At 41.3% G+C, this 27,843-nt stretch overlaps 1 protein-coding gene across 2 annotated transcripts; it reads left to right on the top strand.

The window, feature by feature from the left end:
* The first annotated feature begins 1,963 nt into the window (after positions 1-1,963).
* On the top strand, positions 1,964-27,843 carry LOC138753845 (uncharacterized). 2 transcript variants are annotated; one of them, XM_069917308.1, is made up of 2 exons: positions 1,964-4,685; positions 24,585-27,843. In XM_069917308.1, exon 1 carries the CDS (start codon positions 2,031-2,033, stop codon positions 2,985-2,987), a length of 957 nt encoding a protein of 318 aa, XP_069773409.1. In that variant the 5' UTR covers positions 1,964-2,030; the 3' UTR covers positions 2,988-4,685; positions 24,585-27,843. The 2 variants fall into 2 exon arrangements, 1 of the variants encoding a protein (XP_069773409.1); XR_011351458.1 differs by lacking the exon at positions 1,964-4,685 and adding an exon at positions 19,479-24,445.

The raw sequence follows: 27,843 nt of genomic DNA, 5'->3' as shown, positions 1-27,843 counted from the left end.
GAGGAGGCTCTAGAGGGAGTGTCTACTGAGTCAGTGTGGGTTGAAATCAGAAATAGGAAGGGAGCAATCACTGTGCTGGAAAAAGTTTACAGCCCACCCCCCCCACCCCCCCAAATAGCCTGAGACAATGAGGAACAGATAAGTAGGCAGATTTTGGGATGGTGCAGAAATTACAGAGTTGTTAAGGGAGATTTCAACGTCCCTAATATTGACTGGCACCTCCCGACTGCAAGAGGTAAAGATGGGGCAGAATTTATCAAGTGTGTTCAAGAAGGTTTCCTGACACAGCATGTGAACCAGCTTACTGGAGGAGAGGCCATACTGGATAATGAACCTGATCAGGTGCCAGACCTCTTGATGGGGGAGAATTTCAGTGTTAGTGACCACAATGCCCTGAGCTTTTGCATACCTATGGACAAAAATAAAAGCAGACAAAATGGGAAAGTGTTTAACTGGGGAAGGGATAATTATGATGGAATGAGGCAGGAACTAGGGAGAATGAATTGGGAACTGATATTCATGATATGAAGTACTGAAGTAATGTGGAGGATGTTTAGGGACCACACATGGAGTTCAGGATAGGTTTATCCTGTTCTGATCTTTGTGGACCAATATTACCTTCACCTTGTCTGCCAGAGCAACCACATATCATCTTTTTGCCCTCCTGATTTCCTTCTTAAGATTTTTCCTCCATTTATCATACTCCTCAAGTACCTCATTTTCTTTTTTTTAAAATTTTATTTATTAGTATCTTACATACATTTCAAATTAGCTTGCAATATCATTACACAATAGATACTAAATCATTTTCAATTTCCCCCCCCCACCTTCCCTAAGCCCTGCAGATAGAAAAAGATAGAAAAAAGAAGAAAGAACACTTTCATAGTAATACTTATAATTATGTTAATAATACCATAATATATTTCTCAATTTCCATATTTTCAAGGGGGGAGTTGGATTAGGTCTGGATTAATCTATATCCATAAATCTCATACAAGGCTCCCAAATTTGACAAAATTTGTCATAATCATCTCTCATGATATAAGTAATTTTTTTCTAATGGGAGACAATGTTTTATTTCATTAAACCATTTTTCTATTTTTATATTACTTTCCATTTTCCATGTTATAGCTACACTCTTTCTCGCTACTGCTGTGGCAAAACTCAAAAATCTCTTATATTTGTCTAATTCCAATTTGATGTCTTTATCATATATATTACCCAACAAAAAGTTTCTTGGATCTAATTTAACCTTTACGTTTAATATCTTCTCTAACACAGCACATAATTCTTTCCTAAAATCTTTTACCTTTTCACACAACAATACTGAGTGCAAGAAATTACCAACCTCTTTTTTACATCTAAAACATTGAGTAGAAAAATTTGGGTTAAATTTATTCGACTTATACAGTGTATAGTATATTTGATGTAAAACTATATTGAACCATTTGATATCTAATATTAATTGTATTAGTTACACTGTCTCTATATAATTTCGTCCATATTTCTTCTTGAATTTGTATATTTGTCCTGTTCCCATTTCAATTTAGTTTTATACAGATCTTTTTTCTCCTTTGTTTCTTGTAATTTATGATACATAGTGGTTATAAACCTTCAAATAATAAAATTATCTGTTATAACATATTCAAATTGACTGGGCTCCATAAGTCTCAAATCTGTTTCTATTTTCCTCTTCAAATACACTGTATGATCTTAATTGATAATATACAAATATTGTATTTTGTGATATCCCATATTGTGTGGCGGCGCACAGCCTAATGGCGAACCGGCCCTGCTTGTATCGCCATTAGGAGATGGCGTCGTCAGAGATTTCTTCTTGACTCCAGCATCCCAGTGCATGCCCTGGGCAGCGATTATGATGTCACAATGCACCAGGTGACTGAGCGCATGCTGTCCTTAAAGGGGTGCGCTGAATTTGAATAAAAACAGTCATTATTGACCATCGGTGTGGTGGCAGTGGTTTACTTCAGCTCCTCAGAGCACCACATTGGTGACCCCAACAGGCCCAAATGACCTTCTGGACCCAACTAACGATGGATATGGCAGAGGTTAACGCGATAGCCCTCAAATCTCCCCCTTTCTGGCTACATCGCCCACGGACGTGGTTTGGCCAAGTGGAGGCACAATTCCACCTCCGCGACATCAAGGCTGATACCACCAAGTTTTACCATGTCGTGGGCACCCTCAATCAGGACAAGGCGGCGAGGGTGGACTATATCATCCATCGGCCACCAGCGACCAAAAAGTACACAGCCCTCATGAATTTGCTCCTGGGGAAGTTTGGCCTCTCACCCCAGCAGCGTGCGTCCAGACTCTTACATCTAGACGGGTTGGGGGACCGCAGCCCCTCAGCCCTCATGGATGAGATGCTGGCCCTGGCAGAGGATCATGAGCTGTGCTTCCTCTTCAGACAGATCTTTCCAGAACAGATACCAGAGGACATTTGGCTCCATCTGTCTGAAGAGGACTTCTCCGACCCTCGCAAGGCAGCAACCTGGGCAGATGCCCTCTGGCAGGCTGAGCAGGAGAACGAGGCAGCACTCAGCCAGGTCTCCAAGCTGGCACCCTGTCATCAGCAAAATCCCCCCCAAGGGCAAGCCCGAAGAAGCCCAGTCATCATGGTGCTTCTACCATCAACACTGGTGGGGCTAAAGCCCGCAAGTGCTGCAGCCCTGCGATTACCAGGGAAACGGCCAGGCCAACTGCCATTGATGGCTGCAGCGGTTGGCCATGTGAACAGCCTCCTCTACATCCAAGACAGATCCACAGGCCGCCGGTTCCTAGTCAACACAGGGGCTGAGCTGAGCATCCTTCTCCCACCACAGTGCTGGAAACACAGACTCGAACCCCCGGTCCAACCCTGCAGGCTGCCAATGGCTCTACAATCAAAATCTTTGGCACTCGTAGGGCACAGATACAGATCGGGGAAGAGAAGTTCACTTGGAGGTTCATCCTGGCCTCGATGAGCACAACGCTGTTGGGGGCTGACTTCCTAAGTGCTCATGGCCTGCTGGTGGACGTGAGGGGCGGGAGGCTGCTCAATGTCCGCACCTTACACTCGGTGCCCCTGGGCATGGCAGGGGACGCCAGGTTGGAGATCGCCACAGTCGCCGCTGCCGAAGATGAATTCACCGGGATCCTCAGTGAGTTCCCTGCCATCCTGGAGCCTCGCTTTGACATTGCCTTCTCACGACATGGAGTTGAAGTGCCAGTTGATGAACTAGACAAAGACATTGTGGTCAAATAATAATCATGGCTTTTATTAGCAGAAACTCATGGTACAATAATGAAAGACAATAGATGCATATACAGTTATATCCAAGGGGAGTGACCTTAACAGTAGAGATAATGCACAGCCAATGTTAGTACAGCAAGGCTCGCCAGAGTGGGAAGACAGGCAGCTTGGCAGACATTCACCACAGGAATATTCCATCATGTCCCCACACAAGGCCCCCCTGATCCACACCAGGGCTAAACGGCTGCCGCCGGAGAAACTGAAGCAAGCCAAGGAGGAATTCTCCAGACTCCAGGAGTTGGGCATCATTTGGCAATCGAACAGCGCTTGGTCAGCACCGCTACACATGGTCCCAAACTCATCGGGAGGTTGGAGGCCTTGCGGAGACTACAGATGGCTGAACGACACCATGACTCCAGACAGGTACCCAGTCCCCCATATCCAAGACTTCGCAGCCAACCTCCATGGCGCACGGTTTTTTTCAAAGGTCAATCTGGTGTGCGAATACCACCAGATCCCTGTCCACCCCAAGGACATTGGAAAGACCACCATTATAACCCCCTTCGGCCTGTTCGAGTTTCTCCTCATGCCATTCGGCCTGAAGAACTCCACCCAGTCATTCCAGTGCCTCACGAATGCAATGGGTGGGGATTTGGATTTTGTCTTTATCTACCTAGACTACATCCTGGTAGCTAGCTACACTCACAAAGAGCACAAGGCCCATCTCCATACCCTGTTTGCCTGGCTGGCAGAATTCGACCTCACGGTAAACAAGGCCCAATGCCAGTTCGGGAAACAAACTTTGCAGTTCCTGGGGCACACCATCACAGCGTCTGGGGCATCTCCGACAGTGGAGAAGGTGGCAGCCGTCCAATGTTTCCCCAAGCCCTCCTCCCTCAAAGGGCTACAGGAATTTGTAGGGATGGTGAACTTTTACCATTGATTCATCCCCAACGCCGCCCGCATCATGAGCCCTCTGTTTGCGCTGATAGCGACAAAGGAGAAGACCTGGCCTGGTCAGGGGAGGCAGATGAGGCTTTCGCAGTGACGAAGCGGGCCCTTGCTGAAGCAACTTTGTTAGTGCACCCGCGCCTGGAAGCACATACGGCGCTATTAGTCGATGCTTCTACCACGGGGGTCGGAAGGGTGCTCGAGCAGAGGCTGGACGGACAGTGGTGCCCGCTAGCCTTTTTTCAGTAGGCAGTTGCGGCCTCCTGAACTCAAATACACTGCATTCAACTGGGAGCTCCTGGTGCTGTACCTGGCCATCCGCCATTTTTGATATTTCCTAGAGGGCAGGACTTTTATGGTCTTTACTACAAGCCCCTCACCCAAGTACTATCAATGGCCAAGGACCCGTGGTCAGCCAGGCAACAGTGCCACCTGTCCTACGTCTTGGAATTCACAATGGACATCCGGTACAGGGCAGGTAAGGACAATGTAGTCACTGACGCGCTCTCCCGCCAGGCCATCACGCTAGTTTCCGGTCTCGACTACGCACAGCTCACACAAGTCCAACAGCGCGATGCCGAAATCCAGGCTCTCCGCACCACAGTATCAAGGCTCCAGCTTGAGGATATCTGCCTCCCCGATTCCGCCCAGCCGCTGCTCTGCGATACCTCTGCACCCGGTAGTTCCACTGGACTGGAGGGGTAGGGTCGTCAGTTCCATCCACAATCTCACCCACCCCTCAGTAAAGACTACCATCCGCATGGTGGTTTGGCAATTCATCTGGCATGGCCTCAAGAAGGAGGTTGCAGCACTAGCCCGCAACTGCATCTAATGCCAGACCTCCATTGTCCACAGGCACACGCAGGCCCCTGTCCAACATTTTGACCCGGCACTGCAGCGGTTCCATCATATTCACGTAGATGTTGTGGGCCCCTTGCCGGTGTCCGGGGAGTCGCGCTACCAGGTCCCGGAAACATCAGCAGAGATGTGCTCTAGAGCCTGGTCGGCCAATGGATCGCTCGTTTCGGCGTGCCAGCGCATATTACAAGCGACAGGGGTGCTCAATTTACCTCCACCCTATGGTTACAACTGGCGAGGCTTTTAGGGGTAACACTGCACCACACCACGACCTACCACCCACAGCCTAATGGGTTGGTAGAGAGGTTCCATCACCACTTAAAGTCCGCCCTGATGGCCAGGCTTTCCGGCCCCGTCTGGGTGGACGAGTTGCCCTGGATCCTTCTCGGAATCAGAACGGTGCCCAAGGAGGACCTTCAAGCCTCGTCAGTTGAAATGGTCTACGGCGCATCACTCTCCCTGCCAGGGGAATTCTTTGGCCCGCAAGTGGAGGCCACGCACAGCGAAGGTGAGCGCCTTTGCCGACCTCTGTAAACACCTGGACAACCTGACCCCACTGCCCCCATGGCACCATGGCACCCAACTGTCTCATTGGCCCAAAGAACTTGATGTGGCACAATTCGTCTTTGTCAGAAGAGGACCACAGAGAGCACCACTGCAGCAGCCTTACGAGGGGCCGTACAAGGGTCTCTGGTGGTCGGGTGAAAATTTTACTTTGGATGTGGGGGCAGGGTGGAATTGTTTACCGTGGACCACTTGAAAGCCCCCCACCTAGGCTTATCTCAACCGGTCCAGGCGGCCGTGCCCAAACGGCGGGGCTGGCCACCCAAGTGACAGGATGCGTAGCCAGTTCTGGGGGGGGGGGGGGGTGGTTGTGTGGCGGCACACAGCCTAATGGCGAACCGGCCCTGCTTGTATCACGCACTGCTTGACTCCAGCATCCCTTCCAGTGCGCGCCCTGGGCAGCGATTATGATGTCACAATGCACCAGGTGACTGAGCTCATGCTGTCCTTAAAGGGGCGTGCTGAATTTGAATAAAAACAGTCGTTGATAATCATCAGTGTGGTGGCAGTGGTTTACTTCAGCTCCTCAGAGCGCCACAATTTCTCCTTTAATTGATTAAATATCATGAAAATTGAGCCTCGAAAACAATCTTGTATTTTCTGTATACCTTTTTCATACCAAATGTCAAATAAAGAATCATTCATTGTAAATGGAAGTAGTTGATTTTGTCTTAAAGTTAATTGAGCCAACTGATAATTTCTTATTCCTCTTTCTACAAGTATCTCATTCCATATTTGAAGCAAATGTTTTAAAATTGTTATTTCTTTTCTACCTTTAAAAATTACATAGTTCCATTTATACAGTATTTGCTCTGGACTTACTTCACCTATATTATTTAATTCAATATATACTTATGATACTTTTTCCCCTCTTTGATACCAAGACAAAAATCCCAGTTGAGCTGCCTTATAATAATTTTTAAAATTTGGTAATCTCAAACCTCCCTGATCTTTTTTCTATGTTAACTTTTCCATACTTATCCTTCCTGATTTTCCTCTCCATAAAAACTCCCTAACATTCTTATTTAATCATCTAGAAAACATTTCAGGCTCCTGAATTGGTAATGTTTGAAATAAGTATTGAATTCTAGGAAAAATATTCATTTTGACACAATTCACACACCCTATTAACGTTATTGGTAATTCCTTCCATCTTTTAAAGTCTTCCTTTAATCTTTTTAAAAGTGGTAAATAGTTAAATTTATATAAATTATTCAATTGTTTACTTACTATTATCCCCAAATATTTAATTGCATCATTTTGCCATTTAAATTTTTCTAACTTTTTACATTGAGTATAGTTTGCATTAACCATTGGCATCATTTCACTTTTATCCACGTTAACCTTATATCCTGATACTAATCCATATTCTATTAATCTTTCATTTAATCTATTCAATGAGATTTCTGGTTTAGTCAAATATACTATAACATCATCTGCAAAATGACCAATTTTATGAACTTTATCTCCTATCTCAAAACCAGTAATTTCCTCATCTCTTCAAATCACTTTTGCTAACGATTCTATTGCCAATGCAAATAGGAATAGTGAGAGTGGGCAACCCTGCAGAGAAGACCTTTCTAATCTAATTAAGCTCCACATTTGACCATTTGCTACTACTTTTGCCTTTGGTTCATTATACAATGCTTTTATTCTTTTTATAAATATTTCAGGAAATCCAAACTTATAGAACACCTTAAATAAAAAGTCCCATTCTAATCTAACAAATGCTTTTTTCTGCATCTATAGTAACAGCTACCGCTGGAACTTTACTTTTTTGAGCTACATTTATCATTAAAAATCTCACTATATTATCAGCTGTCGTTTTTTTTGTAATAAACCCTGTCTGGTCCATCAGACCAATCAATAAACCTCTTTACCCCTTACTTCCCACCTTAGCAGGCAAAGATTCAGCAAAACCTTTGGCTTTATTGGGATCTGAAAAAAATTATGCTTATCAAGGAAATTTTTTAATACACCAGGATATCTCAAAACAAATGCATAACCCTTCTTCCACAATATATTTTTAACTACATTAAATTCCTTTCTCCTTTTCAACAATTCAAAACTTATATCCAGATAGAAAAAAAATCTTGTTTCCATTGTCGATCTTTGGGGCTTGTCTTGCTTCTGCTTGCTTTGCTACTAGTTCCAACACTTTGTCTCTCATCTCGTAGCGAAGGAAATTGATCAATATTGGATGAAGATTTTGACCTTCTTGCCATTTGGTCTTTTTTTTAAAAGACTTTATTTAAAATTTTATAACATGAATACAATAAAGAATTACATTTAAATAAAAATAGAAAAAAAGAATTTAAAAAGGTATGATTACAATATTACATCAGAAAACTACACAAAATAACCACCCCCCCGTTAATTGTAACACAATATTAATAGTCTAACTTAAAATTAGTCCAACCCTCCCCCCAAAATAAAGAGTGAAGAGTTAATAAAACTGACAATAATATATATGAAAAAAAATACCCACTTACAAAAAAAAGAGATAAAACTTAACCTAAAACAATTCTAACAACAACAAAAAAATTGTCAATACTAAAATATCACACTTAAACATATATTTAAATCAAACTTAAATGCATATAATTAGCAAACGGAGTCCACTTTAACTTATAAAAAGACATCTTATCCTGAATTGAAAAAGATATCCTTTCCATAGTCAAACAAAATTTCATTTCCAAATACCACTTATCTAAAGTTAGTATATTTCTATCTTTCCAAGTAAGTGCTATACATTTCTTAGCCACAACTAAAGCTAAATAAATAAATGAAATCTGATAATCCTCTAAACCTAAATCGATTAATGATTGCATGTTCCCTAATAAAAATATATCGGGATCTAATACAAGATGGATATTATATAAACTGTTAAAAACAGATTGAATACCTTTCCAAAACTATTGCAATCGATCACAAAGCCAAACAGTATGCAAAAAAGTATTGGCCGTCTGATCACATCGAAAACAAGAATCCAACTTACTAAAACCAAATTTTTTTAATTTCTCCGGCGTTAAATATAGCTGATGAATAAAATTATAATTAATCATCGCTAGTCTAGCATTAATTAATTTCCGAATACTATTCTGACAAATTTCCATCCAAGCTTCTTCAGCTATTTTATGTCCTAAATCTTTTTCCCATTTCAACTTATCTTTATCCCAGTCTTTTTTACTATCAATTTCTTGTAAAATACAATACCAATCAGATATATATCCCTTTTTTGGTATTGAAAGTACATATTCTTCAAAACTAGATTCAGGCAATAAAATCATATGTCGACCACATAACTGTTTTACAAAAGATCTTAATTGATAATATACAAATATAGAATTTGCACTAATATCATATTTCCTTTGTAATTTGTCAAAGGAACAAAAACAACCCTCAAAAAAACAATCAGATAATTTTTTTATTCCCTTCTTTTCCCATTGTTTCAAAGTGGCATTGGAAACCGTAAAAGGAACAAGTTGATTATATAATGGCAATCTTCCAGAATATATATTTTTAAGTCCCAATTTTTTAAGTTTACTTGTCCATAAATTCAATAAATGTTTCAATATTGGCACATCATAAGTTCGTAATAAATTTTTATTCCATTGAAACAAAAACTCATGAGGAAATTTTTCTAAAATAACCGCCATTTCTATCTTTACCCAACTAGGTGGGTCGTCCATATTCATTAATGCACTAAGAAATTTGAATTGAGCTGCTTCATAATAATGCTGAAAATTCGGTAATCTTAAACTTCCAAATTGAAAATCCCACTTCAATTTTATCATTGCTACTCTCGAAAATTTTCCCTTCCATAAGAATTCTCTAATTGCTTTATATAAATCCTTAAAAAAACTTTTTTTTTAAAAATAAGGAATTGATTGAAACAAATATTGTATTCTAGGAAAAATATTCATTTTTATGGTATTAATCCTCCCTAGTAAACCCAAAGGTAGATCCCTCCACCTAATCAAATCTAATTTAATCCTTGTTATTAAAGGAAAATAATTAATTGAATATAATTCTTGAAATTCCGTATTAACATTAATTCCTAAATATTTAATTTGTGTAGTCCACTTCAAAATTGTAATATTTTTATATACTGAATAATCACCTTTACAAATTGGTAAAATTTCACTTTTAGCCCAATTTACTTTGTAACCAGATAATTGGCCATAAATTTCTAAACATTCTTGAATTGCAGGTAAAGAAATATCCGGATCCACCAAATATAATAAAACATTATCAGCAAATAAATTAATCTTATATTCCTCATTCAGAACTCTCATACCTTTAACATTTTCATTTTGACGTATTAATTGTGCTAAAGGTTCAATAACTATAGCAAATAAAGCAGGTGACAACGGACATCCTTGTCTAGTAGATCTTGTCAAACTAAAAGATTCTGAAACTTGGCCATTAACAGCAATTCTAGCCTTCGGGCTAATATATAAAGCCTTTACCAATCCAATAAATGAAGAAACAAAACAAAATTTCTCAAGTACTTTGAACAGAAACTTCCATTCCACTCTATCAAAAGCCTTTTCTGCATCCAATGAAACCACTATTGGATAATTCAACTGAAATTTAGATTTATTTATCAAGGTTATTAACCGTAAAATATTATCTGACGCATACCTGTTTTTTATAAATCCCGTTTGATCACCATGTATAATTTTAGGCAGATATTGAGCTAATCTATTAGCCATAATTTTAGCTACAATTTTATAATCTACATTTAACAACGAAATTGGTCTATAAGAAGAAACCTGTAAAGGGTCTTTATCTTTTTTTGGTATAACCGTAATTATTGCGTTAGAACAAGACTCAGGTAATTGAAAAATATTGTAAGTTTGTTGTAATACATCCTTATAAATAGAAGATACATCAGCATAAAAAAAACTTTATAAAACTCTATAGAAAACCCATCTTCACCAGGTGCCTTTCCATTCGGCATGTCTCTTATTGCCCTTTCTATTTCATCTTCTGTAAAAGGTTTATCTAACTCTTGTCTGTCTTCTTGATTCAATTGTGGCAAGTTAATATTTTCAAAGAAAGAATCTATTGCGTCTCCAGTTACATCTTTATATTCCGAAGTATACAATTGTTTATAGAAATTACAAAATTCCTCATTAATCTCCTTTTGATTAAAAGTAATACCTGATTTCTTTCTAATCGCTGGTATAATCCTAGATAATGTTCCTTTTTTAATTGCCATCACAAAACTTTATGAGCTTTCTCACCCCATTCATAAAACTTATGCTTAGTTCGATTCATTAAACATTCAAACCGATATGTTTGTAATTCATTATATTTAAATTTTAAATTAGTTAACTGATTCTTTTGCGTTTCGGTAGCATGATTTTGAAATTCTTTTTCAGTAGCAGTTATCTTTTCCTCTAAGTCTTCAATCTCTTTAATTCTCTCCTTCTTTACTTTAGAGGCATAACTGATAATTTGACCTCGCAAAAAAGCTTTCATTGCATCCCATAAAACAAAATGACTAGAAACAGAATTACAGTTAATACCAATAAAAATTTCAATTTGCTGTTTTAAAAAACTAATAAATTCTGGTTTTTGCAATAGCATAGTATTAAATCAGGGAGAGCAGCAGCGGCCCCGGCCCCGGTCCGGGCGAAGGGTAGACGGCGGCGGCCCCGATACGGGCAGGAGCAAGGGGGAGGCGGCGGCCCCAGTCCGGGCACAGGGAGAGCAGCGGCGGCCCCGGCCCCGGTCCGGGCGAAGGGTAGACGGCGGCGGCCCCGATACGGGCAGGAGCAAGGGGGAGGCGGCGGCCCCAGTCCGGGCACAGGGAGAGCAGCGGCGGCCCCGGCCCCGGTCCGGGCGAAGGGTAGACGGCGGCGGCCCCGATACGGGCAGGAGCAAGGGGGAGGCGGTGGCCCCAGTCCGGGCACAGGGAGAGCAGCGGCGGCCCCGGCCCCGGTCCGGGCGAAGGGTAGACGGCGGCGGCCCCGATACGGGCAGGAGCAAGGGGGAGGCGGCGGCCCCGGCCTCGGTCGAGTGAGGCAGACGGAGGCCCCGGTCCGGGCAGTATGGACCGACTAGGAGGGGAGGCAGGCCCCTCCAGCCTGGGTAAGAAACCTGCATAGGAGAAGGCCACTCCGATATAAAACCTACGACCCAAGGACCTCGCTGCCACGTCCCAGCTTGCTTGGCCACGGCACACGAACCATGGGTGTAAAGGGTGGGGCCAGTACTGCGCGCACTGCACTCCACCTAAAAGCTCCTTTGCGCAGGCCCGAGGACAGGTCCACGTCCTCCCCCTCAACGTCCTCCCCCTCCACGTCCTCCCCCTCCACGTCCTCCCCCTCCACGTCCTCCCCCTCAAAAGATGCTCACAAACTCAAGCTAGCATGCTGGAACATCAGAACCATGCTAGATAAGACTGACAGCCATCGACCTGAACGTCGGTCTGCCCTCATTGCACATGAACTCCTCAGACTTGACATCGACATAGCCGCTCTCAGTGAAGTCCGCCTGGCAGATGTAGGCAGCTTCCAAGAACGCGGCGCGGGCTACACACTCTACTGGTCTGGCAAGCCTTCGGATGAACGACGCCTATCTGGTGTAGGCTTCATGGTCAAGAGCTTCATTGCCTCCAAACTCGAAAACCTTCCGACAGTCCTCTCGGACCGAATCATGTCCATGCGACTCCCACTTCAAAACAAGCGTCACATCACCCTCATCAGTGTCTATGCTCCAACCCTCCAGGCGGAACCAGCAGAAAAGAACAAGTTCTACACCGACCTGGGCAACCTCATCCAACGTACCCCTACAGCCGACAAGGTTGTCATCCTGGGCGACTTCAACGCTCGTGTCGGCAAAGACTCAGAAACCTGGCCAGGAATCCTGGGCAAGCATGGCGTCGGCAAGTGCAACGACAATGGGCGCCTCCTGTTGGAGCTCTGCGCAGAACAGCGGCTTGTCATTACAAACACCCTTTTTCAGCAGAGGGACAGCCTTAAGACCACCTGGATGCATCCCCGATCCAAACACTGGCACCTCCTGGACTACATCCTGGTGCGAGAAAGTGACAAACAAGATGTGCTCCACACCAGGGTCATGCCTAGCGCGGAATGCCACACTGACCACCGGCTGGTTCGCTGCAAGCTCAACCTTCACTTCAAGCCAAAGCCCAGGAACAATAAAGCCCCCAGAAAGAGGTTCAATGTTGGAAAACTGCAGTCAGACGAAGCGAGAGGAAACTTCCAGGCAAACCTCAAAGCAAAGCTCGACGTTGCAACCCGCCTCACGGACCCGTCCCCTGAAACCCTCTGGGATCAGTTGAAGACTACCATACTGCAATCCACTGAAGAGGTACTGGGCTTCTCCTCCAGGAAAAACAAGGACTGGTTTGACGAAAACAGCCAGGAAATCCAGGAGCTGCTGGCAAAGAAGCGAGCTGCCCACCAGGCTCACCTTACAAAGCCGTCCTGTCCAGAGAAGAAACAAGCCTTCCGTCGCGCATGCAGCCATCTTCAGCGCAAACTCCGGGAGATCCAAAATGAGTGGTGGACTAGCCTCGCCAAACGAACACAGCTCAGCGCGGACATTGGCGACTTCAGGGGTTTCTACGAGGCTCTAAAGGCTGTGTACGGCCCCTCACCCCAAGTCCAAAGCCCGCTGCGCAGCTCAGACGGCAAAGTCCTCCTCAGCGACAAGATCTCCATCCTCAACCGATGGTCAGAACACTTCCAATCTCTTTTCAGTACCAACCGCTCAGTCCAAGATTCCGCCCTGCTCCAGCTCCCTCAACAGCCCCTAAGGCTAGAGCTGGATGAGGTTCCCACCCTGGATGAGACATATAAGGCAATCGAACAACTGAAAAGTGGCAAAGCAGCAGGTATGGATGGAATCCCCCCAGAAGTCTGGAAGGCTGGCGGCAAAACTCTGCATGCCAAACTGCATGAGTTTTTCAAGCTTTGTTGGGACCAAGGTAAACTGCCTCAGGATCTTCGTGATGCCACCATCATCACCCTGTACAAAAACAAAGGCGAGAAATCAGACTGCTCAAACTACAGGGGAATCACGTTGCTCTCCATTGCAGGCAAAATCTTCGCTAGGATTCTACTAAATAGAATAATACCTAGTGTCGCTGAGAATATTCTCCCAGAATCACAGTGCGGCTTTCGCGCTAACAGAGGAACCACTGACATGGTCTTTGCCCTCAGACAGCTCCAAGAAAAGTGTAGAGAACAAAACAAAGGACTCTACATCACCTTTGTTGACCTCACCAAAGCCTTCGACACCGTGAGCAGGAAAGGGCTTTGGCAAATACTAGAGCGCATCGGATGTCCCCCAAAGTTCCTCAACATGATTATCCAACTGCACGAAAACCAACAAGGTCGGGTCAGATACAGCAATGAGCTCTCTGAACCCTTCTCCATTAACAATGGCGTGAAGCAAGGCTGTGTTCTCGCACCAACCCTCTTTTCAATCTTCTTCAGCATGATGCTGAACCAAGCCATGAAAGACCCCAACAATGAAGACGCTGTTTACATCCGGTACCGCACGGATGGCAGTCTCTTCAATCTGAGGCGCCTGCAAGCTCACACCAAGACACAAGAGAAACTTGTCCGTGAACTACTCTTTGCAGATGATGCCGCTTTAGTTGCCCATTCAGAGCCAGCTCTTCAGCACTTGACGTCCTGCTTTGCGGAAACTGCCAAAATGTTTGGCCTGGAAGTCAACCTGAAGAAAACTGAGGTCCTCCATCAGCCAGCTCCCCACCATGACTACCAGCCCCCCCACATCTCCATCGGGCACACAAAACTCAAAACGGTCAACCAGTTTACCTATCTCGGCTGCACCATTTCATCAGATGCAAGGATCGACAATGAGATAGACAACAGACTCGCCAAGGCAAATAGCGCCTTTGGAAGACTACACAAAAGAGTCTGGAAAAACAACCAACTGAAAAACCTCACAAAGATAAGCGTATACAGAGCCGTTGTCATACCCACACTCCTGTTCGGCTCCGAATCATGGGTCCTCTACCGGCACCACCTACGGCTCCTAGAACGCTTCCACCAGCGTTGTCTCCGCTCCATCCTCAACATCCATTGGAGCGCTCACACCCCTAACGTCGAGGTACTCGAGATGGCAGAGGTCGACAGCATCGAGTCCACGCTGCTGAAGATCCAGCTGCGCTGGATGGGTCACGTCTCCAGAATGGAGGACCATCGCCTTCCCAAGATCGTATTATATGGCGAGCTCTCCACTGGCCACCGTGACAGAGGTGCACCAAAGAAAAGGTACAAGGACTGCCTAAAGAAATCTCTTGGTGCCTGCCACATTGACCACCGCCAGTGGGCTGATAACGCCTCAAACCGTGCATCTTGGCGCCTCACAGTTTGGCGGGCAGCAGCCTCCTTTGAAGAAGACCGCAGAGCCCACCTCACTGACAAAAGGCAAAGGAGGAAAAACCCAACACCCAACCCCAACCAACCAATTTTCCCTTGCAACCGCTGCAATCGTGTCTGCCTGTCCCGCATCGGACTGGTCAGCCACAAACGAGCCTGCAGCTGACGTGGACTTTTTACCCCCTCCATAAATCTTCGTCCGCGAAGCCAAGCCAAAGAGTATTAAATCTCCATCTTGAAGCTTTCTGAACATCTTGTGAACTCAAATATTCTAATAATAATAATGAATGATCCGAAACCAATCTTGCCTTATACTCCACAGATGTAACCCTATCTTGCAAATGTGCTGATATTAAAAAATAATCAATTCTAGAAAAAGAATTATGTCACGAGGAATAAAAAGAAAAATCTTTCTCTGTAGGATTAACTCTTCGCCAAATATCAATTAAATTCAAATCTGCCATCATATTAATCACTTGGATTGCCATCTTAGACTTCTTAATTACTCTTGGGTACTTATCTAATAAAGGCTCCAACACCACATTCAAACCTCCCCCAATCATCACATTAGAGTTCGATTGTCCAAGTAATAAAAACATATCCACAACAAAACCTGTATCTTCAACATTAGGAGCATAAACATCAAGCAAAGTCCATACCTCATTAAAGATTGTATAATTTAATTTTAATAATCTTCCACCATTTTTCTCTTCATTCTGTAACTGAAATGGTAGATTCTTATGTACCAAAATTGCCACACCTTTTGCCTTAGAATTAAACGAAGAATAAAAAACTTGCCCAACCCATTCATGTTTGAGTTTCAAATGTTCTTTATCTGTTAAATGAGTTTCCTGTAAAACAGCAACATCAACTTTTAATTTTTTTAAATAAGCAAGTACTTTCTTACGCTTAATAGGATTATTTAAACCCTGAACATTAAGAGAAGCAAACTTCAATTTAGACATTTCTTACACTCAATAAAACACAACAACAAGAAACAAACAAAGGGAAAAAAAAGAGAGAAAAAAAAAGAAGAAAAAAAAGAAACCCCCCAATAAAAGAAAAAAAGAAAAAAAACCCTTAATTCCCCTTTGAAATTACAACCAAAAACTAAAAAAAATAAAAAAAGTAAAATATAAAAAAATTTAATTATTTAAAAAAGATTAAAAAAAAAGCTTCACTCCCTAACCCAAAAATAAAAAAAAAACAGGTCGGAGGTCACAATTACCTCCTCCTGTTTAAACCGCCTAATGCGGTAACTCCCCCAAAATATAGGGTGTGAGATAACTCACACGCAGCTGATGACTTCTGGAAATTGGTGCCCACCCAGTTCCCTCTCCCAACTCCCATCACTATTTAAAATCTTCTCAACAAAAATAATATATTAAAAAATTTTTTAAACATTTTTTAAAATCAACTTTGCCATTGCGACCACCATTTCTTCCAGAAATCAAATTCCCTTCTTGCAGCTCTGCCCTCTTTGGAGACCGTGGAGGACTACGTCGTTCCTGGAATTGTGTAATTGGTAAAGACTGAGCAAAATCCATAGCTTCTTTAGGATTATCAAAGAACTTTGGTTGATATCCATCCTGAAAAATCTTCAGTACCGCAGGGTATCTAAATGTTGCCTTATATCCTTTTTTCCACAATAATTCTTTCACAGAATTAAATTCACGTCGTTGAAACATAATTTCCTGACTCAAATCCGGATAAAAGAAAACACAATTACTCTGAACCATCAAAGGAGATCTGTTTTGCTGTGCATTTCTAATAGCCATATGTAAAATAGTCTCTCTATCACAGTAATTTAAACAGCAAACCAGAACAGGTCTTGGATTCTGTCCTGAGAAAGGTCTCCTTCTCAAAGCTCTATGAGCCCGTACCAATATTAAACCTTCAGGAAACTTATCTTGTCCCAACACTTGTGGAATCCATTCAGTGAAAAATTTTCTTGGATCTGACCCTTCTATGCCTTCTGGCAAGCCAACAATTTTCACATTATTCCGTCTGGATTGGTTCTCCAAATAATCAACCTTTTTTGCTAAATTTTTATTCTGAATCTGTAGCATTTCAATTGTTTTATTCACATCTTGCAATTGATCTTGTACATCAGATAATCCTTGATCACACATCTCAAGTCTTTCAATAGTTTCGACTTTAAAAGCTCCATAATCAGCCATCTGTTGAGTATTGACATCCACCAATGCATTAATCTTAGAAGTAAAATTATTCATAGAATCTCCTAAATGCATCATTGAAGAAAATATCTTATGTTCATGACTCTTGAAAAGTATATCAACATCAGTAGATCCAGACATGGTGGGATCCTGCTGTTCTTGTGGAATCAGAGGACCTTCTATCCCTTCTTTTAATTTAGTAGCTTTTCTTGCAGTTTGACTCCGTGTAAGAGCTCCTGTCACAGACCCCCCAGAAGTATCAGGAGGCTGATGATCAGGGTTATCTTTGATCCAAACCTCCTTTAAAAGCTTCGTTACGTCAGTATCTGGAAGAGCTGTTATAACTGATGGTATATCTCCAACTGGTGGCGCCCCAGCGAATTCAGTAGTCAAAGTCTCAGTAGACGTTGTTTGAAATACTAGCATCCGGCCAGCCCTTTATTCTAAAGGCTGCTGAAAACGATCTTCAGAAAGACTTAGGAAATCAGAACAGAGCTCCAAGGGCGAATTCTTCGCTTCTTTTCCTGGATCCATTTCACGCTGAGTCGTGGCTTTTTGTAAACAAGCAGGCTCAGATAATTTCAGAAAATATAATTTTTTAACAATCTGTTGATGTTTCCTTTTACTTTTTTTTAACAAATGTACCATTAGGTATTAATTCAACACCTCATACTATTTATAAACTTTTTAAAAAAGTTTTAACGGGCACTTAAAGACAAAACAATAAGTTAGAGTCAGGAGAGGACTGGAAGGCACGTCTGTTCCTTACGCCATCTTGCCACGCCCCCGCCATTTTGGTCTTAAAGCTCTATGTGTTCTCTCGATTTCAATGTCTCCATTCCCAATACTTGTGGTATCCAACTTTGTAAAAATTTCTTCATATCCTGACCTTCATCACCTTCTCTCAGCCCCACAATTTTAATGTTATTTCTTCTACTATAGTTTTCCAAAGTATCTATCTTCTGACTAAATTGTTCCCTCATTATTTTTGACACTACTTGAAGATTTTTTTACTTGATCTTTTAATTTCTGTATTTCAAATTCATTTCCTTTTATTCTTTCTTCCATAACTTCTAGTTTCTTATCTATTTGCTTTAAGATACTCTGCACCTGGCCAGTCACATCTCTAGTTTCTGTCACTTTATCAGATATAACTTTAAGAGTCTGTTGCAGTGATAAATTGCCCATATACATTTTAACCTCTGAAGCCAGTAGTAAAGTTTCCTTACCAACTTCTCTGAATCCTTTTTCTGAGTCTGATTCAGCCTCTACTAAAAGGAAACTCTTCATTGGGTTCACCCACGGAGCTGTCAGCTTCTTGATTTTTTTTAAAAGTGCCTCTGTTTTCCTTTTCTTCTCTGCGCAGTAGATGTTCTTCAGTTAGCAACAGCCAGTGTTGGAGGAGACCCTAGGCAAAGGTGCTCAAGGTCTCTCCAGTCCCTGGCGTTCACTGAGGAGAACCAGCTTCCGGACAGCTCCAGGCTCCTTCTTCGAGGTAGGTTTAATTTCTCTCTCCTTATCCTTTTCTTTTTCCAGTTCCGATAATGTAGTGACAAATTTTTCCTTCTTTGGTGGCATTCTGTGCTTTTCTTCAACTCTTCCGACAGCTTCTTTCACTGTCCTTTTGAACTTTTCTATATGTTTTTTTACTTTTTTAACTTTTTCAGGGAGGGTAGGGATTTTGTTACTAACCCCATGTCATCATTCATTTTTATACAATTTACCCTTCCTATTAATTGGCAAATCTTTCCATTTCTGTAAATATTCTTTTTTTTTCTAGTAGAGGGATAGAATTGAGCTAGTATACATTCTGTAAATTATTATGTTATTATTCCTAAATATTTAATTCCATCCTTCTATTTAAATCTACTACCTTTTTGGTATGTTTCATAATCAAAATTCTGCAATGGCGTTATCTCACTTTTGTCCATGATGAGGTCTCTTTTGTTTCTCACAGGCTGTTAAACCTAATATGGCCTGTGCATCCTTTGGTACCACGATGAATGCTAACATATGCTTTTTGTCCTTGTGTTTCACTTTGACCACACATTCTCCTTGAACTGGTATATTGAAATCTGAATATCCTGTCACCTTCACTTTTATTCCATACATCTTTTGTCTCAGTCTAATCTTCTTAAAATCAGTCTCTGATATTACATTAATTTGTGCTCCAGTATCCAATTTAACTGAAATGTACATGTCATTCACTTTTAATCTCAACATCCAGTCTCTGTTTTCTTTCTTGTTTTCAGTCACAACATCTACATAAAACTACTCTATCTCCCTTTTATTTATTGCATGAACCTTGCTTTGTTGCACTTGGTTCCTACAGCAACGGGCATAATGGTTGCTTTTGTTGTACATATAGCATGTTTTACCATATGCTGGACACTTTTTTGGTAGGTGTTGTGTACTGCATCGATGATATGGCTTTTGATTGTCCCTTTAATTTTTGTTCACTGGCCATGCCTCTCTTTCCACTTTTGTGTGCTTTTTGTTGAACGGTTTATGTCTATTCTTGCTCACTGCATCCATGTTACAGCTAGTTTCATTGAACAGCTCTTTTGCTTGCAATTTTACAGTTTCTGTAGTTCTACAGAGTGCTATGGATTTTTCCAGGTTTAGATTTTGGTCTCTTAGCAGTCTTTCCCTTAGACTATTATCTAGAATACCACACACAAGTCTCTCTTTTATCAGTGAGTCAGTCACTCCACCAAATTCACACATTTTGCTTCTGTTTCTCAATTCAGTCATATACTGATCAATACTTTCTTCCATTTTCTGTATACATGAAAAATCTGTGCCTCTCAAATGTCACGTTATGTTTAAGTATGCAGTATGCCTCAAACTGTTCCATTTTTTTTCCAATTTCATTTTGTCTCCTTCAGCAGCAAATGTAAAGTTATTATACACCTCCAGGGCTTCATCACCCATGACGTAAGAAAACTGAAGCTTTCACTTTATCACTTTTCTTGTCAGCTCCGACTGCCACTAAATACAATCCAAAATGCTGTTTAAATTTGTTCCAATTTTCAGCCACATTACCTGTCAGCTAAAGTTTTGATGGTGGGTGTAATCCTTCCATTTTTCACTGTGTCCGCTTCTCTTCACTGATCAGTTGCTGACTTTAGATTTTACCTTTTAAGGTATTTCCTTTTAATTTCCTTCATCCTACTTCTGACACCATGTTTCATCTTGTATTCATATATGTGATTTCTTAAGACAACATATGGATGAAGGAAAAAGTTCTTTACTTTAAAGTTGATGTAAACAGCCTTGAGGCTGCAAGTCTCCATTACAGATCTAACATACTATGTGTCAGTTCCCTGCTGGCAGCCAAGTCTAATCAAACAGTAACTATAATCAAGGCCTTGCTAGTGGCCCCATGCAACCATGATCACTATCATTACAATTAGTGTTTTAAATGTAAACACTGTCTGGTTCATTGTCATTGCTGCTCGTTACACATGGTTTCATAACAATATCTTTCATCACCGTTTCAACATTTTTGAATCGGTTACTGAAATTCACCATTTTACCATGATGATGTTCAGCTCTTGACCCGACTCCCCAGTTTTACCTGGTTTTGCCAGTCCCGTCATCATTTTTGCACTTTTTTTTTGCACCTTTTGGACTTTCACCCGAAGTTCCTGGTTGAAGAGGAGCTTCTTCAGTCTTTGTTCTCACTGCCTTGGCTTCTTTTTACTAGCGTTATCCATTTTGAATGAAGAGAATCTTGACTTTTCAAGTTTTAGCTGCCTATTTAGCATTCTTCATGGAGAGCTCACCAAAACACATCTGTCTAGGTTCTTCGCATGGCTACGCCCCCTGATCACAGTATAATTCAGTTTATCATTCAAATGGAAAGCACAATAGTTCGGTCTAAAACAAGTGTGTTATGCCCAAACAAGGGAAACCTCAAGGGGATAAGGTAGGAGTTGGCCAGGGTAGACTGGGAACACAGGCTATATGGAGGGACAGTTAAGGAACAGTGGAAGACTTTCAAAGAGATTTTTCGTGGTGCTCAACAAAAGTATATTCCAGTTAAAAGCAAGGACAGTCAGAGTGGGGACAGGCAGATTTGGATAACTAAGGAGATAAAGGAAGGCATCAAACGAAAAGCTTGTGCATGCAAAGTTGCTAAGAGCGGAGGGAAACTAGAAGATTAGGAATGTTTAAGAAGCAACAAAGTACCACAAAGCAAGCAATAAAGAGAGGGAAGGTAGACGATGAGACAAGATTAGCACAAAATATAAAAATGGACAGTAGAAGTTTTTATAATTATATAAAGCATAAAAGGGTGGCTAATGTAAAGATTGGTCCCTTGGAAAATGAGAAGGGAGAATTGATATTGGGTAATGAAAAAATGGCTGAGGCTTTGAATGACTATTTTGTGTTGGTATTCATGGTGGAGGACATGTCGAACATGCCAAAGACAGATGTTATGGATGGGATGGGAGGTGAGGACCTGGCTGTAATAGCTACCACTAAAGAGGTCATACTCAGAAAACTTGAGGGTCTAAAGATAAATAAATCCCCTGGTCCTGATGGACTGCATCCCAGGGTATTGAAAGAAATGGCAGAAGTTATAGTCAAGGCTTCAGTGATAATTTACCAAAATTTTCTGGACTCTGGGCAGGTCCTGGTGGATTAGAAGATGGTGAATGTAGCCACTATTCAAAAAAGGATGAACGCAAAAGGCAGGGAACTATAGGGCAGGTAGTTTAACATATGTACTTAGGAAAATGCTCCAAGCTATCATTAAAGAAGAAATAGTGAGGCATCTGGAGCAAAATGGATCCAACAGGATGAATTCAGCAAAGGTCCTGTTGACAAATTTACTGGAGTTCTTTAAGGATATAATGAATGCAGTAGATAGAGGAGAGCTGATGAATGTTGTTTACTTGGAATTTTAGAAGGCAAGGTGCCACATAAAAGACTTATCCATTAGATAAGGATGCATGGAATTGGGCCGATGTACTGTATTAACATGGATAGATGATTGTTTAACCAACAGAAAGAAGAGAGTTGGGGTGCAGGGCTGTTTTTCTGGTTGGCAATCAGTGGTGAGTGGGGCGCCGCAGGGGCCAGTGCTGGGCCCAAGTATAATGTATCTAAGTTTGCTGATGACACTAAATTGAGTGGAAAAGCAAATTGTGCAAAGGATACGAAGAGGCTGTAGAGAAATATAGATAAGTGAGCAGGCAAGGGTCTGGCAGAAGGAGTACAATGAGGGCAAATGTGAGATTATCCACTTTGGAAGGAAGATCAGAATATTATTTCAGTGACAAGTGATTGCAGCATGCTGATGTGCAGAAGGACTTGGGAGTGCTTGTGCATGAATTGCAAAAGGTTGGCTTGCAAGTAGAGCAGGCTATCATGAAAGCAAATCAAATGTTGGCCTTCATTGTAAGAGGGATTGAATTTAAAAGTAGGGAGGTTATGCTGCAAATACACAAAGTACTGGTTAGACCACATCTGAGGAGGTATATACTGACTTTGGGGGCAGTGCCGGGGACGTTCACCAGGTTGACTCCAGAGATGAAGGGTTTGGCCCATGAGGGGAGATTGAGTCATCTGGGGCTGTACTTGTTAGAATTTAGAAGAATAAGGAGATCTTAGAGAAACATATAAAATTATAAAAGGCATACATAAGATTGAGGTAGAAAAGTTGCTTCCATTGGTAGGGGAGACCAGATCAAGGGTAGTAAATTTAGGATAGAGATGTCAGAGAATTAAGTGATATGTGGAAAAGGCAGGTAGGTGGAGATGGGCCAACCATCAGATTTGCCATGATCACACTGAATGGTGGAGCAGGCTTGAAGGGCCAAATGGCCTAATTCTCTTCCTATTTTTTATGTTCTTATGATCTAGACCTTCAACTTCACATCTAACTCCCTGGACTCTCTTTGCAGGACCTCATCACCCTTCCTGTTCATGTCATTAGTCCCTACATAGATTATGTCATCAGGCTACTCACCCTTGCTCTTGAGAATGGCGTGAACCTGATCAGTGATATCCAGGATCCTAGCACCTAGGAGGCAACATACTATCTGGGATTCTCAATCTCCTCCACAGAATCTTTATCTGTTCCCCTAACTATGGAATCCCCTATCACTACAGCTCATCTCTTCTCCTCTTCCTCCCTTCCTTTCTTAGCCACAGAGCCAGACTCTGCCAGAAACCTGAGCACCATGCCTTGTCCCTGGTAGGTGGTTCTCGAAAACAGTATCCAATATGATATACATGTTATTAAGGGGAGTGTGCAGAGTGGTGCCCTGCACTGACTGACTCATCCCTTTCTTTCTCCTGTCACCCAGCTACCTTCCTCCTGCCTCTTAGGTGTGATTCACCCTTGTAATTCCTGATTATCACCCCCTCAGCCTCCCAAATAATCTGGAGTTCATCTAATTCCAACTCCAAATCCATAACATGGATTGTAAAGAGCTGCAGCTGATGCACTTCCCACAGATGAAGTCATCATGGATACTGTTGGCTTCCCTGACAATTCACATTGTACAAGAAGAGCATGTCCTATCCTGGCTGCCATTTCCACTGTCAATGAGATATATTTATGGAGAGAGAGAGAGAGAAAAGAAAGAAAACCCTACCCTTACATGTGTCTACTTCCTGAATTCTCTTGTTCCTCAGTAATATTGTCCTTATCTCGATTCTTGCACCATCACCTCAGGCTCTGCTCACCGAAACCTTTTGAAGAGGCTCCAGGAGAGGTCCTCTGAAATGTGAACTCCCAGTGTTCACAGAGAGAATGCATTCTGGGTAACCATAAAAGATGTACTCTAATGTTAACATGTTTTTCCAACATTTTTTTTCCAGGTATTAATAGGAGACTTTTCACTCCTTATTGCTATAAATTTTAGAATCTTCTTTACTGGTAACTATGGGAGACTATTTCCTCACGATCACAGAGAACTGTTGCCTAACAACAAGAGAACATAGTATGTTCACAATTCCCCCTGGTAACAAGAAACGTTGCCCTTAGAATAATGCAAGAAAATTCTTCCAAAATTATGAGAAAATATTACCAACATAAACTGAGAGAATGTGTTCCTCATAATATTAATAATTGGAGACAGTTCCCTAAACAACAATGTGTGAAGGTTTTATGGTAACCATACGAGAATAATCCTCAATAAAGATAAAATAATATTTTCCTCCAAATCAGATAACATTTCTCTTGAAGCAGACAAACTGTGCCTTTTTAACAATGATAGGACATTCACCTGGTAAGAATGAGGAATCATTTCCTTACACATAATGAGAAAATTACATTTGACAATAAGGTTATTTTTCTTGTAACATTAAGAGGAAGTGTTAGTCATAACATTATGGGGAACCAATGTACTTTATTCATTTTTTTTTCAGAAATGCAGAAGGATGTGTAATTAGGGGTGTATCATGTATCCCTAGTCATTGACAAGGATTAACTTCAAATGTGTGAGGTGAAGGAGCAACTAACAGAATGGGTATAATCTTAGCTGTATTTGAGAAAATGCCACATTGTGAGTAAAGTTAATAAAAATTAAAAGTACTGGAGATGCTTTAAATTTGAAATAAAAACAGAAAAGGCTGCAAACACTCAAAAAGTCTGGTAGCACCTGTGGAAAGGGAAACGGAGTTAACTTTCTCTGGAATGTTTCCTCCTCTTCCCATGGATGCTATTTTAATAATTTTCTTTTAATTTATGTTAGTTATTGAAGTTGGTTAAGAAGACTAGAGAAAGGTTTTAAGTGATAGTCCATGAATATTGATAATGGGTCCATATTTGTTTACCATCTATATAAATAGTTTGGAATTCTACCAAAACTACAATTTCAATGTTTATACATGATACTGATATGAGTCGTCTAAAAATTACAGGAAACTGCAACAAATTAAAGCAGGATGTTCACATATGTGTAGAAGGGGTATGCGATTAACACGTGCCCTTCATTAAAGTTTTGGGCTTGAGCCCTTTTGATGAAGGGCACAAGCCCGAAACGCCTGTTATGTATCTTTGCCTTTGTTACATAAAGGACACTGTTTGACCTGCTGAGCTTCTCCAACATTTTGTGTTTTTAAGTCATGACCTTAGGACCAGAAGTTCAATCTCACAACCAATAGGCTTTTGATTGAACTGGAGCTTGGACCTGCAATTGTCCAACTCAAAGAAAAGTTTAATCAATTAAATTAAACTGACACCTGGACAATAAAAACTCAGTGCAGTTTAGTTCTAGTCCATCGGGTTCCAGAAGACACACGTGAAAATGTCTGTTTATAGAGCTGTTTATTCTCGGAGAGAGTCAATTTGGCCTGACATTAAACAGCATTTGAGGTGCAGAGTTCCCCACCAAACAGGGGGTCATTGCTTGTAAAGGTTAAAACCTTGTGTTTTGGATTTTTAGTTAATTTGTGCCTGTCTCTTTAAGAGAACTATTGTTTGTAGTCTTACCATAGTGACTATGATATAATATGTCATAATATCCATCCAGGCTAACGGCTTGCTCTTGCATTCTGCAAGATGTGAAGGAAGTGTGAACACAGAATTTTTTCTTTAAATTTGTGTATCTCTTTAAATACCATTTTGTACCTCTTTTGTAATATATGCATTTTACATTTCTATATATTTTTATATCATCATACAGTAAATGCTTTATTATTCACCATTATGGAAGGCTTAATGCGCAGCTATGCAAAATGTTTATCTGTTCTATCAATGAATTAAAACTACATAAAGTAACAGCCAGAGAGTTTGATTAAAGAGATCTAAATTTGGTATATCATAAGCTCACGGTTTGGAAGATGATACTTTGAAATTAGGATATATTAGAATAAGGAAAGTTTTGTCTATCTTGCTGACCAGAAAACTCAACTAGAACAGCCACAAATACCTAGGCATCCAGTAGCGAGTGACCTACCCCATAATGCCCAAGGCCGTTTCATCATCTGTAAGGCTCAAGTTAAGGGTGTGATAGAACTTGCCTGGATTAATGCACTCCAGTAACTCTCAAGAAGTTCAATACCATCAGGGGAGTCACGTGATGGAGTAGTGGCCGGTCGGGAAAACCAGCCCTCTCCAGGAAAATAGAAAAAAAAGTCAGGAAAGAGCAAAGCGTAACAGAAATAAAGTACAAGAAGTAGAAGATAAAGATACAGAGAAGAGAAAGAAGATGGCTTCCAAGAAGGAGAAAGTAAGAACAGGTGGAAAAGAAGAAGTAAAAAAGGCGCTGGAGAAGAAGGAAGAAGGCCTTACCTGCAGGAAGGAACAGGATACTGTGGTGACAAGGAGCACCCGACCCATCAGCCGGTACACTACAAAAATGGCTCTTGGAGCCAAACAAAAGTGCGCAATCAGAGGAGAAAGAAGGGGGGTTCAGCAGAGGAGCGGGCTGTCACTGACCTAGCAGCTGAGAGACGCCCGACACCAGGGCTCTCTGCTGGAGGATAAGGTAGACAGCAGAAGAGGGTGAGATGAAACAGATGTGGAAGATAGATGGAGGAAAGATCAACAAGAAGACCAATATCAAGAAACATAACAGACGAGCAGCCCAAGAGGGGAGGAACAGCAACAAGAGGCCCGACAGAGATACAAGCAGCTCATCAGGAAAAACAGAAGAGACACAGACACAAAGAAGAGAAGAAGAAGACACAAACACAGATACAGACACAGAAGAAGTTTACAGAGAAATAGAAGGTAAAACTGATGGACAAAGAGAAATAAAAGGTAAAACTGATGAACAGAATATAGATAAAGTCTTTTTTGAAGAACAAATTAGATAATTAAAAGAATGGTTGTCATTAGAGTTTAATGCAATTAAAAGGAAAATGAAAAGAACAGAAGATAAAATGCAAAGGTTAGAACTGGTAATGACAGAGATAGGGAAAAGAGTAGAGAATGTGGAAGAGCGGGAAACAGCTGTAAATGACTTAAGAAAAAAAATTGGAAGAAAGTGACAAAAAAAATTAAAGAGACACAAGAGTTATTATCTCAGAAAATTATAGTAGGCGAAACAACATAAAAATAGTGGGCCTGAAGGAGGGTAAAGAAGGCGCAGACATGAAGGAATTTATAAAAGGATGGATCCCAAAGGTCCTGGGAATGACAGAAATGCAGGAAGAAATGGAAATGGAAAGGACACACAGAGCATTAGCTCCAAAACCACAGGCACATCAAAAACCAAGATCCATCTTAGTAAAATTTTTGAGATACACGACAAGAGAAAATATACTGGAACGGGCAAGGAATAAAATTGGAGAAAATAATAAACCATTGGAATACAAGGGTCAAAAAATAATTTACCCAGACATAAGTTTTGAACTAAAAGAGAAGGAAGGAATTTAATACAGTGAAATCAACTTTATGGAAAAATGTTTACAAATTCATATTAAGACATCCAGCCGTGCTTAAAATATTTATACCCAGGGAGCAAAACAGACTGTTCTTGGATCCAGAGAAAGCACAAGAATTCGCAGAACATTTGCAGGACAGGAGAAGAGATGAAGAGATGTAACAAGAATGAAGAATGAAGAATGGTGATAAAGTATATATAAAGATGTAAAAGCAATGTATATGTAAAGAACTAAAGAGAGAGAAGAGAAGGAAGGGAGTAAGGGGCGAAGTAAAGAAAAGAGAGAGAGCTTTGAT

This window comes from Narcine bancroftii, chromosome 2 (assembly GCF_036971445.1).
Source record: "Narcine bancroftii isolate sNarBan1 chromosome 2, sNarBan1.hap1, whole genome shotgun sequence".
NCBI lineage: Eukaryota > Metazoa > Chordata > Chondrichthyes > Torpediniformes > Narcinidae > Narcine > Narcine bancroftii.
Note: the sequence above shows the minus strand (reverse complement) of the source record. Positions and strands in the feature narration are given on the sequence as shown.